Here is an 18,907-nt window from a genome sequence, read left to right as displayed (position 1 = left end):
CCCATTGCTTACTACTACTCCAGGTTTTTTTTTTTTTTGGGGGGTCCTGCCTTTGGTCTCAAATAATGAATACAACTGTACAATATATCCCGGCCAGGTGGTAACTGAAAAGTTCAAATGTCTCAGACGTAGTAATCCTGAACTAGTGCAAATTTAATGAAGCATGCGGTTGAGACTGTCTACTTCTGAAAAAGTACAAAGACCATTCTCCATAATACAGAAACTCTCTAATTCATAAATGTATCTTACAAACAAAGCCAAGTTGGACACCATTTCCTGACCACCAGCCTAGAAATACAGAACACTGCAAAACTACGGCTTACAAACAGGAGGACTATTGCATGCAATGCATTGCATTATTCCTATCCATTTTCACCACGACAAATGATACAAATATCGGCTTACAACAGCAGGATAGATTTCCACAATGCATCAGCAAATTAAAGCCAAGAGAGGGTCTCAGTGAACTGATGCACATCATACCACTTGTGATCTTGAACCGCTACTCTTTTCTTCAACACCAGGAGCGTCCTGCTGCTGTTATCCTTAGGATTGTATGCGATAATACGGCTGGGTAGAAGAAGTATAACCTCTATACTCTCCCCATCTGGAGCCCTTCTAGTGCTCATGATTGAGCACAAATAGTACCTGGCCGTATGAATACTAGTGTCGTTTTCATCATCAGTGTATTGAGTATTCACCCGGATTTCTCTAGTCATTTCTGGGAATTCCATTGCTATGTTATTGGGATCAAATCTGTGCTTCAAAATCCATCCTGAATAATCCTTCCTCATCTCATATATATCCATCGGTGGATTATGATAAAGGTTTGATTCAAAATCAACCAAATGTAGGTACCCTCCAGACTGCCCTAAAAACCTTAGCCTCTTGGTAGTATAAATATCGCTATGCATGGGAGGCATTGGCATAATTTTCATGACCTCGTTCTCAAGAACAAAGTAAAATGAGTCGCCCCCAAAATTAAGCCAGTGCATTGCACCATTGCAAAAAACCCCGCGATCAAAAACTTCCAGAATATCGAAAGGATTGCAGAAGGAGCCATTCCAGAGTTTCCATTCGTCGGTTTCTGATGAGTAAATCTCAATTTCACAACTTCCAGCGTCCTGCATGAAGTGTTGGCCAACGCAGATGACTTTAAAATGAGGTGAGTTTGATGGATCAAAAGCCAAATTCATACCGATAATCAGGTTGCTCGCGAGCATGCTCGGGGGAGGAAGTTTCCTGAGCTGCTTAGTTGTGATGTTGCCAACACAATAAGCGTACTCGTGTTCTTTGAAGGCTGAGGTTATGAAACATAACATCAAGCCATTGCACATCCCCAGAATCCTCATGGTTACGTCGGCGGTGATGTTGAAGAAGCCGAATGATGGGATTCGATAATCAGCCTTAGTATTATTCTCATGGTTCCCAAGTGACAGAAGGATTAAAGATCGATCATTGAGCATCAGCAGGCTGGATGATATGGGTTTTGGATTTCTACGAGTGTGATTGATAGAGAAGTAGGGAGTAGAAATAATGCTCTTCCATCTCTTGGAAACGCATTTGAATCTAAGTAGAGATTTCACCGGCAAACGGAAGAGAATTTGGATAAGCAAATCTTCAGTCTCACCAACTTCTTCAGCACTAGTAGTGGTACTAGTACTATCTTCAGCAGTAGCAACACTTGTACTAGCACCAGCACTAGCGGTGGTACTAGTACTGGTACTAGCACTGCTGGACAGGCTCATCATCATGATCACTAAACCGTACACAAAGTTTATGTAAGCCATGAGGACAATGAGAAAGGGAGTATAGAGTAAAGAGATTTGTTTTGGATTTTGGTGAAGAAGGGAGTGAAGAAAATGTGGTTCCATGAATGGAGTTTATATGGGCTAAGTGACGATTTCCTTAGGTGGCACCAGTACAGAATGCATGAGCTAGTTTTGACAAATGGACGAGTGCATCCATGGAGTACTTTTAACGTGGCAATCTAGGTTGAAGATCAGCCTCTTGCATTTCATCTCACGCTTTTACTCCTCTCTTCTTTCTAATTTGCTCTTTTTCATTTTTAGAAATTATACCCATGGAAGAGAAAAGAATTGCCAGAATTGAAAGGGGTTAATTACTTAATTAGGTAGTAAATTATTCATTCAAGACGTCCACATAGCTATAGCACATATGAATTCTCAGTAGCGAATCTAGCCCCATCATACAATGTCGATATTATTTACGTGAAGCGGGTTTGTTTGGATTGCGATTTATTTGTCAAAATATATTTGCTTACATCATCATTACAATTTCCAAAACACCTTTTTATCTTCCCAATTACCTTTTTATCTCACATACATTACATCACAAAAAATGCTACAGTAAAAATATCTCTAATAATTCACAATCCAAACAAAACTAGTGTTTCTTTTTTTACTCCATGCTCATGGTAGACAAACAAAGCTAAAAAGAGAAATGAAAATAAAAAAAAGGTTTAATCGTAAAAGTTTTCTCCAAATAATCGAATTTCAAGTTATAATCCAAAATCATTTCCAAAATTTTGCCGTCGAATTAGAAACAGATTTACTTCACTCTAACTATGTTTGTCCAGTTCAATTGATTACTTACTACATAATGCAGTAGAAAAATACTCGATTATGTATTTGTTGTCGTTAGTGACTACCATCCGTTACGATTAATGAAAATGAGTTACAGTTCAAAATTATTCTAAATTCCATAGCTCTAAATTTACATCTTGTCCTTTATGCCAAAGTATGGACAGAGTTATCGAGTATATACCCTAAATACTTGCAAATATTTGTATATGTGTGTTTATACACATGTCTCTGTGTGTATATATATATGTATTTATGTATGTATTACATACATATGTACACACATACATGCATGTCGGGTGCGTGCGAGACATATATATGTATATATGTATGAATACATGTGTATGTATATTTATGTATGAATTACATACATATGTACATAAATACATACATATCGCGTGCGTGCGAGACATATATACATATGTATGTATATGTATATTTATGTGTGTATTACATACATATGTACATATATAGATGCGTGCCGCGCATGCATGCAAGACGAATCTTGTTTCAAAAAAAAAAAAGAGTTAAAAAAACTAAGGTATAGTGATAGGCAATATTGGTTTATAAGGTAATTATGAATCACATCTCTGTAGATATTTGTTGTTTGTTAAGAGCATCTAAAATGTAGATGATACCAAAAAGTCACTTTTTTAAAAAAAATTTTCTAGTGATTAAGGTTGAAATCCTAGAATTTAGAGGTTCTAAATTTTAATCCCCTAGTCCTCTCCATACGTCTTAAATTTTACTTAAAAAGTCACTTAATAATTAACACATTGTAAATTTTTTTTCTTTTGCTTTAGCTAGACTAACAAATATAAGTGGATGAAGCAAAAAAAGATCTTTAAGCTTTGATCACAAAGAAATGTACTTAAAATGAAAGTACTTATTAAGCTTCTTTATAGTAACAAGCTTTAAATGTGCCATTTCTTCGATTATATCAAACACGGGCAAATAAATACGAAAAAGAAAACAATCAAAAGATAGATTTATTCCTCTTATGGATTGAACCTTGATGCAAAAATGGCATGGTAAAATAAAGGGATATTTTATAGTAAATGAAATAGAATCTAGTATGGAATAAAATCAACAAAAGGGTCCAAATGGAAATGATGATTTATATACCCTTTACAGCTTACACAGAATATTTCTATACCCCACACCATATGAAAATTAAAACGTAGGAAAAGAGAAAATTAAAAAGAAAGGTGCAAAGGCTGTGAAAAAAAATTAAAAAATGGAGGAAAGATGACAAATTCTGACGAGATAACATTTTTATCCACAGCCGTCACACTACTGCAAACTGACGGCCTAGATTTCACAAAACGTAGCATCCAACTACATCCCGTCATCAAGCCGAGAAGTCCAACCAAAAGGAAGCAAAAACGAAAAAGATCTTGGCAAGTTTGCAATTATCCTTTTTCAACCCTTAAGAGCCCAATAATTGTAAAACGGCGCTCAGTATTTTGATGTTTCATTTTCATTGCACTCGGCAATATCTAAAAATGTAATCGAACTTGAAAAATAAATAAATTAAATAGTTGGAATGAATATGCAATCGTAGATAGCTTGTCAACTAGAATTTGAAATCTTTTTTGTATTAACGTGTGGTGTATTAATGAATTTATATTCTCAATTTGCCTTCTCATATTAATTTCTATCCACATTTTTCTAATTTTTTCTACATACATAATTTCACTTATAAGATTGTTATGGTATATTGTAAATACATTATACAATAAATAGGATAGCACAAAATTGGCACAAGAAATGAGATAAAGGATTTGAAGTTATCCAAGATGAGAAGATCAAATGAGCACATAAATTGTATCGCTTTGAATTTTGATGATTTTTTGTCAAAAATTCTTTATCCATTTTCTTGAAAATTAGTTCTTATGCGACTTGAAATGATGACACTTAGTTTATCTCCACATTGAGTAAAAGTATTTAATGAATACAACCGACATATACTGTCAGAAAATTAACATGAAAAAAATTTCTTCACGCATTTTCTTGAAAATTATTTCTTATTCATTTAAAATGATGATGCTCAATTTATCTCTATTTTCAATAAAAGTATCTTCTGAATACAACTCACATTTACTGTCAGAAAATTTACACAAGTAAAATTTGACACATTGAATCAGACTTATAGAATATTAGAAAATATATTCACTCACGAAGAACGCACGACTTATTCTAAAAATCAAGATCCATGTTTAGTAATCAAGTACACAAAAAACAAAAAATTTCATGAAAGTAAAGATTTTGAGCCCATTTAATTTTTCGATTGTACAAAAGCATAATTAGACTAAAAACTCAAGGACACATTGAATCAGACTTATAGAATCTTAGAAAATATATTCACTCATGAAGAATGCACGACTTATTCTAAAAATCAAAACCATGTTTAGTAATTAAGTTCACAAAAAACAAAAAATTCCATAAAAGTAAAAGATTTTGAGTCGATTTAATTTTTTGGCTGTACAAAAGCAAGTAGACTAAAAATTCAAGGACCAAATGCACAAATCCTCTACATATCTGAAACACTGTACTTGGCTGATACAAGTAGCCGAGCAGCTTAGATCCCCCTTCTTACCACATAGTCGTCAGAGTAGACTACACCCACTTCACCTAGAAACACCCAGTCGGTCGAATCCCACCCGAGCTTCAGCTTCATCCTCGTTCGGACAAAGTATTAAGTCTTGTAAACTCATTTCAACTGTCAATCAGGTAAAGGATATGTAGACTACACGTCTTCGTATTTATCTATTTGTAAATAAGTAAGTTTGGGGAATTAGGGTTTTTAGCTGATTAATTGGTTTTGGGAATGTTTGTGGCGGGAGATGGGGGGGCTAGGCTTTTGTTGTGCTGAATTTGGGTTTATTTATAAGATCTGTTTGTTTTGTTGATCGGCTATTTTTTTTTTTTTTTTATTGTAGGGTTTGCGGTATTTGTGGAAATGCAGACTAGGAAGAGGATTTTGGAGGGTGAGGATGACCAACAGCAGGAGCGAAAACGGCCTGCTCTGGCTAGGTATAAGTTCTAACTTTGGGCTGATTTTGTCAATTTGTGTTTTCTAATTTATTTAATTTTTTTGGTTGAAGATTGACTTTGGCTGGTTGTGGGATTTGGTTGAATTCTTGTGGATTTGAGATTGTATGGAGTGGCATTTTTGGAACTTAAATACATAGATGTTGTGTTCCTGTTCTGAATCTGGTTGCGAATTAGTTGATGTTATTTTGGTTCCCGGGCTATTTGAAATTTGAGTTAGTCTTGGAGGCTAATGTGGTTGAAATTTGGTTGTTCATTTTGGGAGTTTCAATTATTTGTAAGGGAAATTTTGTAGCTGTGTTGGATACTATTGATTTCATAGTTTGTTATGCTGTATGATCTATCACGGGTATATGTAGTTGGGTTCAGTCTTAGGATCACTGAAAGTTCGGAATTTAGGTGAAAATTATTGTTAAAGAGTCCAAATTGAGTAGCAGATTACAAATTTGACAGTGATAGCAAAATTGGTGATTTTCTATGAATTTAAGACCTAGGAATCAACAGACAAGCGAACTCACTCATGCATTCTCTATGTCTATGTAGCTACTTGTATGTATGATACATATGTGTATGCTGGAGCAATGGTGGACCGCATATGTTCAAGTGTTAGCTACAATATCTCTTTTACTTTATTGATGTATGTATATGTGTATAAACAACGTATACATGGAGAATATGTATAGTGATTGTGGGCCTCATTTCTTGAACCATTGATTCTCTCTCCTGTACTATACATGATTGAAGAGGATGTTTTGGAGGATGTAGGATTCAGTAGTGGTATACATTTAAAACACGTAAAGCTTAAGCATCTGGCACTGCTACTTAACTTTACCGTCTCTTTCCAGTTCACATTTTCCTTTTTGCTCTCTGGCTCCCACTTTCCCCCTCCCATATGAAACCGAGTCTTTTTCTGGCTCTAAGAAAAGAACTGTTTCAATGTCACACAATTCACCTTTAAAAAATAATTTGTTTTTGGCAAAACACGAGTTTGATGTGGTGATGTTAATTCAAGTGAACTAGAAGGACAAGTAGTTTACCCAGTGATCACCAGGAGCAATTATAATAGTTCAATTTTTAATTCTTAATTTTGAGAGTATACTTTGGATCAGTGTTATTATTAGGAGTTCTCCGATCTTTTGCATGGAGCAGCATCCTAGGAGAATGTCAAGTTAGGTGGGTCTAGTAATTCCTAAAGTTGGATAGAGGGAACCAGTGGATGACATCGGTAATTCACCGTGTTCAATTTCTAATGTTAAAGATAGCGGGCGTCATTATTTTGCAATCCACGTGCCAATGTTGATATTAAGCTGGCATACAATGCATGAAGACAGCTGGTATGTAAGATGTTAAGTTTTTATGCGTGGTTTTAGTAGTGGACGTGAGTTTGTGTCTAGGTTTGTGTATTGTAGTGGGGACGAGGTTGGCCAATTTCCAAAATACAAGATACGACAAGAAGTTAAAGATAGCTGGCGTCATTACTTTGCAACCCACGTGCCAATGTTGATATTAAGCTGGCATATAATCCATGAAGATAGCTGGCATGTAAGATGTTGAGCTTTTCTGCGTGGTTCTAGTAGTGGACACGAGTTTGTGTCTAGGTTTGTGTATTCTAGCGGACACAAGGTTGGCCAATTTCCAAAATACAAGATGCGGCAAGAAGTTAAAGATATCTGGCGCCGTTGGCGTCGTTACTTTGCAAGCCATGTGCCAATGTTGATAAGGTTTGTGTATTGTAGTGGACACAAGGTTGACCAATTTCCAAAATACAAGATATGACAAGAAGTTAAAGATATCTGGTGTCATTACTTTGCAACCCACGTGCCAATGTTGATATTAAGCTGGCATATAATGCATGAAGACAGCTGGCATGTAATATGTTGAGCTTTTCTGCTTGGTTTTAGTATCAGACATGAGTTTGTGTATTGTAGTGGACACAGGGTTGGCCAATTGCCAAAATACAAGATACCAGGACAAGAAGAAAAATATGCAGGGAATATTTGGATATGGCGCAACGCATAACATTGTCCCTAATTTTAAACTTGGGGTTCTAAGAATCTCTGTGTGCATATTGTAATACCAGATTGGGTATTATTGAATTGGGCGTTTGCTGATGGAAGCTAGATACCCTGAAGGATGCTACCAAACTTGCACCATTGTAGCCTCCTTTACTTTCTTGTAGGTGCTGATTAACACTAAGGTTCTTTAGAATAGGATGTAAGCACTGGCGGAGCCAAATATAGTTAAAGATGGGCAATTGCCCTGCCTCCCCTCCCCTGGGGAGATATTTGGTAAAATCACAACCTAGATTTGGGAAATTTGAAAAGTTTGTAAAAATGCATCATTATTGCTCCCCCAAATTTTGTGATATTCCCTTTTATAGCTGCATTGCCACCCGTAACAATTAATATTTCATGCATTACCTTTCACAAGAGTGTTGGACCTACCTCAAGTTAAATAATGTTAAACATTTGTTAGAAGAAAAATTTCTGATGTTCCTAAACTTAATTAGATAGAATTAAGTTATTGCTAAATTTATTATTACTAATTTAAGTCGTATTTAAAATTAACAGTAGACAGATGTTTATTGGCCAGTGTTATTATGTTGCACGTAATAGTTGTAAATTGCACCCCCTTACCTAGGGTCATGTACCTGCCACTGCTGTAAAGTAGTTTTGTGCAGGGATTAATAAGGTCCAAGAGGCCTCATTTAAAGTTGTAATGCCAACTAAATATTTGACCAAATTTGACACATATTACATACCTGCACCTGTGTCATGTCCTATGACATGGGTACTTTGTGGTTTTATTAAGGGAACTTGTCTTATCTTCTACATTTCATTTCACTTTGACCAAGTACATTTACGGCTTTGATCCTGTCTTTCAAGGACATATAATTGTATTTCAATTTTAGAGATTGCATTAACATTAGCTACTTTAGTTGGAAAATTCTGTATGTTGGATTGAGAACAGAGAAAGATGGAGAACAAAATATGAAGTTTAATTTGGAAATCATATATTTCCTGCCAAAGGGTGCAATTTATAAATTTCTCAAGGTCTAAAAAGATACATGTGGTTTTTGCACCCTTGTTAATATGGAAATGGCCTGTAGACGATTCAAAGAATCAGGCCCTGCGAGACATTAAAGCTTTTTATGAAAGAATTCTCGCTTTTATGATGATATGGCATGCTATAAAAGAAATCTTAATCTAATGGTCTGTGAAATTTCTGAGAAAGTGTAATTCAAATTGTTTTCCTTTAACTGCTGCTTATTAATACTTTTCATAACTGCCAGAAACACGTCGTTTGTATCTCTATCTCTAAGTTTGCCTTTCTAAATTGGTTTCTGGTTGACTTGTTACATCATGATTTCACACTGTTTAAGAATACAATCTTGATGCAGTGTCATTGTGGAAGCTCTAAAGGTGGATAGTCTTCAGAAACTCTGCTCATCCTTGGAGCCAATTCTTCGTAGAGTTGTAAGCCCAACGCTGATGCTTTATAATTGCTCTGCTGGTTTTTTTAATATATATATATGTATATTTTTTTTTTTTTGGGGTGGTTTGGGGGGGGGGGGGGGTTGAGTAATTTCAATACTTCCATATGAAAGCTAACATTTGCAACCACATATATGCATTTAGATTAACCTTTCAAGTCTAAAGTTTTGATCCTTTTTTTCCCTGCAATTTTGTATTGTTTTGCACTTGTTCAGTTTTTGTCTGTGATAACATATATTTTCGTATATTTTTCTGCCTTAGTTGAGTACACAAAGATGCTTCTTTGTTAAGCTGGTTTTATCATATCTTGGGAGTGATAATATGACTTAGATATCCATCCGTGAAAGAGAACAGTTTTGTCTACAAGCTTGCTGAAATTGAAACTTTGTCCCATCAACTAAATCTACATTATGTTCGAAACAAGTATGTGTATCTTCACGCCAGATCAGGTAGTTTAACTGCTGCTGCTTCTTCCTCTTCAGCATTGTATGATTTTTTATTGATAATGTAACTGAACATTTCACCCTGTTTTTGTGGTATAAATTCTTCAAACAACTGTATGATAGCAGACAAAAGCTGCATCTTTACCATGACTATATTTTTCTTATGTTTATGTTACCCAGTAGCTTTTTGTTTGCTTAATGGAGTCTCAAGCTTCTTTTGTCTTATGTTCAAAATTGTTGCTGACAGGTTAGCGAAGAAGTTGAACGTGCTTTGGCAAAGCTTGGTCCTGCCAAACTCACTGGAAGGTTAATTTCTGGCTATAACTTGAAATTCTAGTTATTTTTTATGTCAGTACATAGCTTTTCCCACTTTTTCAAACCTCTTCGGATTTGTATGTGAATAATTACTTTTATTGCAGGGTAGATTTGGTTATGTAGAATTGTAATGGTGAAGTAGTTAGAGATTTACGTCTCATATATGGTTTAAAGTATGCATGGTACTTTTTCCTTGTAGCACATTTGTGGGCTATCTGCATTTTTGGTTTAAGTAGTATTTACTTCTTGCTCTCAGGCTGTCTCTACACTTTCACTACCTAAGTGATAAATGTACAGCTGTGTATGCTGCATTGATGGATGCACATATGCACAAATTACAAATTTTCAGTGTGGCTGAAATCCTTTGCACAAAATGTTTTTCTTCCTTGCTTTTGTTTTCTATTGATGAACTTGCTGATCTCTTGAATCAAGTACTTTTTAAATTGGAAATTTGCTTCCTGAAAGTTTGGCTGAAATCCTTTGCACAAAATGTTTTTCTTCCTTGCTTTTGTTTTCTATTGATGAACTTGCTGATCTCTTGAATCAAGTACTTTTAAAATTGGAAATTTGCTTCCTGAAAGTTTGGAATTTTCAGGTCGTCGTCACCTAAACGAATTGAAGGGCCAGATGGAAGAAATTTACAGCTGCATTTTAGGTCCAGACTTTCACTGCCTCTCTTTACTGGGGGTAAAGTAGAAGGGGAGCAGGGAGCCGCAATTCATGTTGTCTTGATTGATACAAATACAGGGCATGTTGTCACTTCTGGACCTGAATCGTCTGTTAAGCTGGATGTTATTGTGCTAGAAGGTGATTTTAACACTGAAGATGATGAAAGCTGGACTCAAGAAGAATTTGAAAGCCATGTTGTGAAAGAGCGGGAAGGAAAGAGACCATTGTTGACTGGCGATCTACAAGTGACACTCAAGGAAGGTGTGGGAACTATAGGAGAGCTTACCTTCACTGATAATTCAAGTTGGATAAGGAGTAGGAAGTTCAGACTTGGCCTCAAGGTTGCATCAGGATATTGTGAAGGCATACGAGTTCGTGAAGCAAAGACTGAGGCTTTCACTGTCAAAGATCACAGAGGGGAATGTAGGCTGCTTGATGATACTTGTTGGTTGACTTATTTGCTTGTTAACTTTGATAATTGGTTAAAAAGTTTTCTTTCCTTGTTGCAGTGTACAAAAAGCATTATCCACCTGCGTTGAATGATGATGTATGGAGATTGGAGAAGATTGGCAAGGATGGATCATTCCATAAAAGACTAAACAATGCAGGGATATTTTCAGTTGAAGACTTCCTTAGGCTTGTGGTCAGAGACCCTCAGAAGCTGCGAACTGTAAGTCTACTATACTATCCCTGCTTCCAGTATAAGAGAAACATGCCTTATTGGTATTTGACATATTCTTTTGGTTTTAGAGCAGATTCTTGGCAGTGGTATGTCAAATAAAATGTGGGACGCCCTCATAGAGCATGCAAAAACTTGTGCCCTAAGTGGGAAGCTTTATGTATACTATTCTGATGATTCAAGAAATGTTGGTGTTGTCTTCAATAACATCTATGAGCTGAGTGGCCTTATAGCTAGTGAACAGTATTTTCCAGCAGATTCACTTTCTGACAGCCAGAAGGTCTGTACTAAATTTGGTTGGGGAAGCTCCCAAAATTACCAATATCTAAATTTCATTGGCATAGCAAAAGTTGTGCATATTAACAGAATTTTCATTTCTTCTACCTGTAGTTATATGTTGATGGTTTGGTAAAGAAAGCATATGACAACTGGAACCTAGTTATAGAGTATGATGGCAAGTCTCTTCTGAACTTCAAGCAAAATAAGAAATCAAGTGCATCCCGGGATGAACTTCCAGTTGGGCCAGTGGATTATCCTAATGCTTTGGATAATCAGCTTTCAGATCCGCCCCGATTACCAGTACCAGTTCCATCTGAGCCATCTCCAGTGGATCCAAACATGCTGATTGGAGGTAAAGTCAACTTATAGAATATCAAATGAACTGCTATCTGGTTTGCTACCTTTTGAGCATGCAGTGGATGACTGGTTTGCTTTTTGTACAAGATATATGCATCTGTAATCTCCTAATGTCAACCCCATTTTCCCAAATGTTTTCTCGAACAACATGTACAAGTAAAGCAATCTAATGGGAAGATGCATCATATTCTAAAGTAATGAAGCCATAGTAACATTTCAGTTAGGTAAACTATTAACATTTCATATTAATCTCTTGGACCTAGCATAGGCACCTTTTACTTTTATTTGAGTTGGGTAAACTATAATATCAGGTCAACATGATTGTTTTCCATGTTGTTGAACTTGTTCCCAGCTTCTCTTGTCCTTTGCCCTGTAAGATCCATATGTTTTCTTTTCTTTTTCTTATTTCATTTTTTGTCCGTCCTGAACATTGAAGTATATGCATTTATCAGAGAACTTGGGTAATGTTTCCGGTTGGGTAGGATAATATGGCTTTGCTCTCTCTGATATGTTCCACCCTAAGGGTTGAGGCATTGTAGCAGAATTTGGTGAAAAGGATCCAACGCTTGTGGTTTGGAGTGAGAAGATTGGATACCATCAATCATGATATCAAGAATACCTAGGGAAGGATGTATTAGAGGATATAGTGCATGGACATGATCTGGTGTATGGAACAACTTGTTTCCCCTTTTCTTTTTATGTTTTTTTGTATCTTGAACTTTTTCTGAACCCTAGTGAGTAGTCAATGTGAAACATTCATATGAGATGGAGGCAATATGTGCTAAGATTGATGCTGGCTTATATATCTCCTTTGGGATCGAGAAATCCTCCTCCTTTGTTGCTTATGAGTCTATCTTCTATTTGAAAAGGGGTAAATAAAGAGAGGAGATTTGAATACATTTCATTAGGGATGTTTTCTGTTCTGATCTCTTGGTTTCTAGTGGTACAAAACTGGGGGCTAATTACCTTTTCCTCCCTATGATTTTTCCATTTACATTGTGTAGTATCTTCTCTCAACTTCATTTACATATACACATTTACCGGTATGTTTTGTGGTTATGCAATGTTACTTTTGTTGGCCACTTTACATCTTACTGTAACCTTTACTACTACTATCTCGTGGTCAGGTTATAATGATAATATGGCTACCAGATATGCTAACCAGTCTCAAATTCTGAATTCAAGTTCCCGCAATCAATATGGTAGTACTCCATATGGTTTACCTGACCAGCAAATCAGCAGTTCTCACCAAATTCAGAACACAAGATATGATAATAGGGCAGCATTGGCCCTTGCTCCTCCACAGTCATCATCATCATTCCAGACAGTTGGGTCATCTGTTCAGCCATCCAACCTCAATCCTTTTGAAGACTGGACTCAAAATCGTGACAAGAGTGTGGATGACTTCTTGTCGGAGGAGGAAATTCGTTTGAGAAGCCATGAGATGCTCGAGAATGAAGATATGCAACACCTACTTAGACTTTTCAGCATGGGAGGCCATGCAGCTGTTAATGTGCCTGATGATAATTTTGCTTTCCAATCTTACATGCCATCGCCATCTCCAAACTACAGTTATGATGAGGATCGCACCCGTTCTGGGAAAGCAGTTGTTGGCTGGCTAAAAATTAAGGCTGCAATGAGATGGGGCTTTTTCATCAGGAAGAAAGCAGCTGAGAGGAGGGCACAGATTGTGGAGTTGGAAGATGAATAAAATCGTGTTGGAGATAAACAATTGCCTGTGTAAAGTTGCTGATACTTGGCAATGCAGGTAGATGTTTTAGGATTCAGGACTGTGCAGACTTAGATTCTCTCAGGAGTCTCAATGACCATGTCTGGTTCTGTAACAGGCATCTAGATGTACATTCTCTTGTACAGTAAGAAGTTGGCATTGGACTCATAATTGACTTGATTGTTTCTGACTCTGCGTTTAAATTTGTAAGGGCTATGGGTTTGACTTATCCTGAGTTTTATGTCTGGTTCTATCCTTCCTGATGTAGACATTTGGGCAATATTTGTGCAAGTTAAGCATACTTAATGTCATATTGACAACTATTTCTTCTGTAACTTTCTGTAAGATGGTGCTAATCATCTTAATGTGCGGAACGTTGTTTTGATTGCAGAGCTGGTTCATACCCGACAAAAGCTTTCGAATTCTATACTCCCTTTATTTTGCATGAGATTATCGAAATTGAATCCCTTGGGACTCACCAATTAGCCAGTTGTGGGTCATGAGGCACGTTTACTTGCAGAGATGTCTATAGATAATTCGGGTCTTACCGTTTTTGTGGCAAGGATGTCGATAAGCTGTATGATAATTCAGGCAACGCGGGCACAAATAGCTGCAGAAATATATCATTTACCATTTGATTTTGAGGGAGAAGATCATGCCAACAATGGTGCTGGTACAAGTGCTTATGCCCTATTGTTCGTTGCTCGGGTTGCCCAATTCCTGTTTTCTGAAGTGAAAAAAAAGAGGCCTTCAGCTCTGGGAATACTGCCAGCAATTTCTCTCTCTCTCTCTCTCTCTCTCTCTCTCTCTCTATATATATATATATATAGATATATATAATTCGAGGCAGTTGTCAGCTTGTGAGTTTCGATAGAGTAGACTTCCAAGTGGCACAGATAAATTCTCCATCTTGGAGACTTTTAACCTGATGCAGACTCTTTCAGGTAGGGGAATTTATCGTCCATTAATGGTTTTTCATTCCAATGTCTTCGTGATAAATTCTGAAAACACATGGTGCTTCACAATGATTCCATGAGATTAACACAACTATAGAATTGTTTAATTTGCCCTGGAAAGTATTCGGGATCATGCAGATATTTCCAAATGCAGGCAGGAAGAAGAGAAGAAAGGCTTTTCTTCCCTAGGTTTCTCTGAAAATGACCGTGAAGGACGAAATTAACCCTAAATTCTGACCTCCGAATCCTACAGGCTACATGTCAAATGACGGCTCTAAGTACCTGGTTGGGAGGAAAGCTTTTTCTCCTCTGATTCTCTTCTTTGCAAGGCAAGATTTTAGACCCTTTTTTTGGTTAACAGTACCTCTCATTTTACCACCCAACACAACTCAAGCCCCTGCAAAATTTTAGACTTGTCTAATCATTTGCTTAAAATTGGTTTATCTCTATATACATTGATGAGTTTTTTCCCCTCTTTTACCAATAATATCTTTTCCTTGTCTAATATCTTTTAAAGTTTAGACAAGCTTTGCATTTTAATCAGGAGTTACACACAATCATTAACTTGGACCTTCATATGCAACGAAAACCCAAAAAAAAAAAAAAAAAAAAAAAAGTGGTACCCAATTTAATTTTGGATTCAAGCTTTTTTTACGAAATTTCCTTGTGATTACGATGTGTTTTAACTCTTTATAGATTAGAGTCGAATACTTCATAGTACCTCACTTCGTTTTTCTTTTTCTTTTAATAAATTTCGAGTGATCAAGAATAATAGTAAATTTAGCTATAGTACCATAGGTACTCTAACACTTTTGAGACTTTAAAATATAAAGAGTACTTGTTCTCCAATCTTCATATTCATTTTGGCAAAAGAAATGACATCAGAAGAATTAAGTAAAACAGATATATTCACAAATTGTCATAACAATCTAGTAATATAACTCATTTTCGCAATTTCTACATAAAAAAAAAGCCACTAAATAATAATAACAAACTAAAGAATCTTTGAAATATTTCAATATAAATATTCTAGCTTTCATTCTATTTCAACTTTTATTCAGGTACACAAACGAAAGAATATATAAATAATTATAACAAACACAATACACAAAAAGCATAAAATGCAGCAAACATTTTGCCCCTGATCAGTTTCTTATGACGATCCATTATTGAAGAGAACACTCGGCAGGAAAGCCTTGGGGAAAGCGTTTTGTATCAGTGCAATAATTGTAAATCATGTAATTCTTCCGGACCCATTGTAGCCTCTGTTGGCTTGTGGCATCCAACTCCTGATTCAGCCATGCATTATTGGAAGGAGAATTTGAATTGCACGAAGATTTTCCTGACGACCAAATACAAGCATTTTGGTTGAGGCTTCTGTAGGAAGCAGTGAATGGAGCCCTGGACCAGTCTGTCTTGACAAGTCCACCTCTTGTTGCCCAGTCATCAGCATTCCACAGGCTTGAGTACATCCTCATTGGTTGGTTCTTTGGGTATGGAACACCCAGAGACTCGGGATTCTTGTATTCCCTGATAGGTGTGCCATCCACGGAAAAGCTGAAAATATAGAGCCAAAATTCAGGATCAAAACAAACTTGCATGTTTTGAAACTCTACTGGCTAGTAATTAATTGAAAAAAAAAAAAGAGAAGAAAACTATAAGTTATATGTCATGTAAGTATAGATAGAACCATAGATTTTACGTTAACTAGGGAAACTATAGTATATATAAATTTAAGTATGCAACGTAAATTATTTTTTAAATTTTTGCAGGGTGTATGTTTAAAGTTTAAACTAATAAAGAACAATATGCGAATGTTTTGATGTGGTCAAGTTTTTAAGTGAAAGAATTTCTTGCATTTGTAGTTGTACTTACATGATGCGTTGCGGGTTCCAAAGGATTGAATAGGTGTGGAAATCTGCAGTGGGGTCAAACCAAAGGTAGAATTGTTGCTCCCGGCCACCCTTGCCTTGAGCGTATACATTAGTATGAAGAATATAAGGATCGCCACTCAGGTTTCCCAAGAATTCGTAGTCTATTTCATCATGAGTTGGTCCTTGTGATGATAGCTGCACCATGTGGGCAAGGACGTGGTATTAGTAACAGGATTTTTGAAAGGAAAACTTGATATATTTGCTCAGCAATATTTTAAATAGTACTTGGTAGAACTGTTCTTACATAATAGGCAGTTACAGTGCCAGCTGAATTTTCAGGGACAAGCTTGAGCTGCATATCAATCTTTCCAAAGAGATATTCATTCTTGGATTGAAAACCCGAGCCTGAAGTTTTATCAAGGGAGAGAGTAAGAAGGTCTCCGTTGTTGAGGATTCTTGCACGGCCATCGCCCCATGTAACATCAATATTGTTGTAGAAATTTGCGAACGCTGAGCTGACAAAGAGAGACAATAAAACAAATACTATTGGAGTCAAATTCCAAGAAGAAGAAGCCATTAGTATTTCTCTATCTGTTGAAGAATATTAGTTGTACTTTGAAGAGAAATGTGCCTCTAAGATGATTTAAACTGAAGCTTATTGGTAGATATATATATAGGGAAGGAAATGGTGGGAAATGTGCAAGACAAGAGAGACTTGAGCCGATTGTTCGAACAAACCAAGATAAGTGTGGGGTTCACAAAAATTTTTTAGTAAAAGATTGAAAGATCAAGAGGGAGATTGAGCTGGACACAGATGGTAGAGGGACAGAGGTTGTTATTATTACTTATTAGCGCATGTCTTTTGAGTATGCAGTGACCAACCCGGGGGCGGGCGGGCGGAAGGAAGATGCCAAGAAGGCTCCCAATAGTATGTTCTAGTACCAGTAATCAAGATTAGGAGTCTCACGAGTTGAGTTACTTGAGTTGTTGTTGTTTAGTTTAAATCGATTATGTAACTTCTACATCATCTGATCTGATGTAAATTAGTAGTGTAACTTGGGTGTAACTTATACGATTAAATTTATGAAAAAATCACACAATGACATTAAAATTGTTTGAATTGATACCCACTTATCCAATCAGTTTGAGTCAGAACTTGTGAGGTCCCAAATTCCTAGTAATCACTACTCAGACGCGGTTGTGTTGAATGGTTTACTGCTGATGTGAGCTTTCTTTGACCTACAAAAAGATGCCTCTCTGGACGATTGGTGACTTCTCACCAACTCTAACTATTGTCATGAATTTTACTTTCTGAACTTTTTCTTATTTGTAAGATTACGTTTTAAGAAGAAAGAACAACACAAGTCTCCTTCATCTCACCAATGCCTCTGCTTCTTTGCTACTATTGAAACCAAAGCGTGTTGTAAGTGATCATGCATCTTATTTATGCAAGAGAACGGCACCAAACGTAAAAGCCATTGACCCCTTATGGTAATTTGACAATTTTTACAAGATGGGCTGCTGGAGAGGCCTGGCCAACACCGCACCAGCGTACCAACCAAGAAATATGACGTTGGACTGCTGGAGGGTTGGAATGGGTATACAACCCTCACAATATTTTTTTTTTTGAAAAGGCTGAAGTATTTTTTATAGAGGGAAAGTTATCCTAAAAAATAACGTCTGGCAATTGAATACTTGAGATGCCGTCCGATTTAACTTCTTAAACAATTTTCACCAAAGGTTGTGAGTATTTGGATTTTGGGCTATAGAAAGTGCTACTATGTAAAATTTTTACAAAAAGGCATCGACCAGCAGCCTGTTCTCTTATTTGACGAGCATAAGAAGTTTCCAAGAACATCTTATTTTAAGTCGGAAAATTATATCAGAAGACAAGTTCTTCTTCTAGAATTCCTCAAGGTAGCATTTTGTTGGCCTCAAATTGGTCTACAATTCATTGTTAGAAACATCGGATGAATGCTAGAAAATAAAAAAGCTTTATTAATAGTCCAAAATACTTGAAAGAAAATTGTATTGAAAAAAAAAAAAAAAGGGTTACCTGGATAAATTGCGAAAGGTTTAATGAACATACTACAATTTTTTATTCAACAGTCAGTTTGGATTGAAATATTCGTACTACTGTTGAATAGGATATGGAGTTTCAGAATTCATTATCCAGGTTTCACACTCCAGAGTTCAGACATTATTGTTAGTCATATCTCGTATTCTCGTTGACCGTATGAAGCCACAAGAAGAGAAAGACGAAATGACAGTAAGCAAGAGAAGTTCCACGCAACCAAATGATATTGATGGGGCAGACATGACATAATAGCCGGTGTACTAACAAATTCAGGGAACGAAGCAAAATCCGAGAAAGGAGAAATTGAGTTGGAAACAGGTGGCAAGTCCAAGTCTTGAAGTGGTTGTTGATTATAAAACTCCAAAATGAGATCACGCT

At 36.4% G+C, this 18,907-nt stretch overlaps 3 protein-coding genes across 3 annotated transcripts; 1 reads left to right on the top strand and 2 right to left on the bottom strand.

Moving 5' to 3' along the window:
• Positions 1–65: 65 nt before the first annotated feature.
• On the bottom strand, positions 66–1,836 carry LOC113696340 (F-box protein At5g07610-like). The gene has a single exon (XM_027215768.2). The coding sequence runs from the start codon at positions 1,788–1,790 to the stop codon at positions 441–443; it is 1,350 nt and encodes a 449-aa protein (XP_027071569.1). The 5' UTR covers positions 1,791–1,836; the 3' UTR covers positions 66–440.
• Positions 1,837–5,196: 3,360 nt separating this feature from the next.
• Positions 5,197–13,957, top strand: LOC113696155 (calmodulin-binding protein 60 B-like). The gene is made up of 9 exons (XM_027215528.2): positions 5,197–5,336; positions 5,546–5,639; positions 9,058–9,133; positions 9,842–9,900; positions 10,505–11,001; positions 11,088–11,248; positions 11,334–11,537; positions 11,648–11,888; positions 13,021–13,957. The coding sequence occupies exons 2-9, from the start codon at positions 5,566–5,568 to the stop codon at positions 13,602–13,604; spliced, it is 1,896 nt and encodes a 631-aa protein (XP_027071329.2). The 5' UTR covers positions 5,197–5,336; positions 5,546–5,565; the 3' UTR covers positions 13,605–13,957.
• Positions 13,958–15,589: 1,632 nt separating this feature from the next.
• On the bottom strand, positions 15,590–17,268 carry LOC113696156 (xyloglucan endotransglucosylase/hydrolase protein 22). The gene is made up of 3 exons (XM_027215529.2): positions 16,757–17,268; positions 16,454–16,647; positions 15,590–16,135 (listed from the first exon to the last, which is right to left on the bottom strand). Exons 1-3 carry the CDS (start codon positions 17,027–17,029, stop codon positions 15,745–15,747), a joined length of 858 nt encoding a protein of 285 aa, XP_027071330.1. The 5' UTR covers positions 17,030–17,268; the 3' UTR covers positions 15,590–15,744.
• Positions 17,269–18,907: the final 1,639 nt, after the last annotated feature.

The sequence above is a fragment of the Coffea arabica genome, chromosome 6e, assembly GCF_036785885.1.
Source record: "Coffea arabica cultivar ET-39 chromosome 6e, Coffea Arabica ET-39 HiFi, whole genome shotgun sequence".
Classification (NCBI taxonomy): Eukaryota; Viridiplantae; Streptophyta; class Magnoliopsida; order Gentianales; family Rubiaceae; genus Coffea; species Coffea arabica.
The sequence above is the reverse complement of the archived record's forward strand: the minus strand, read 5'-3'. Positions and strand labels throughout refer to the sequence as shown.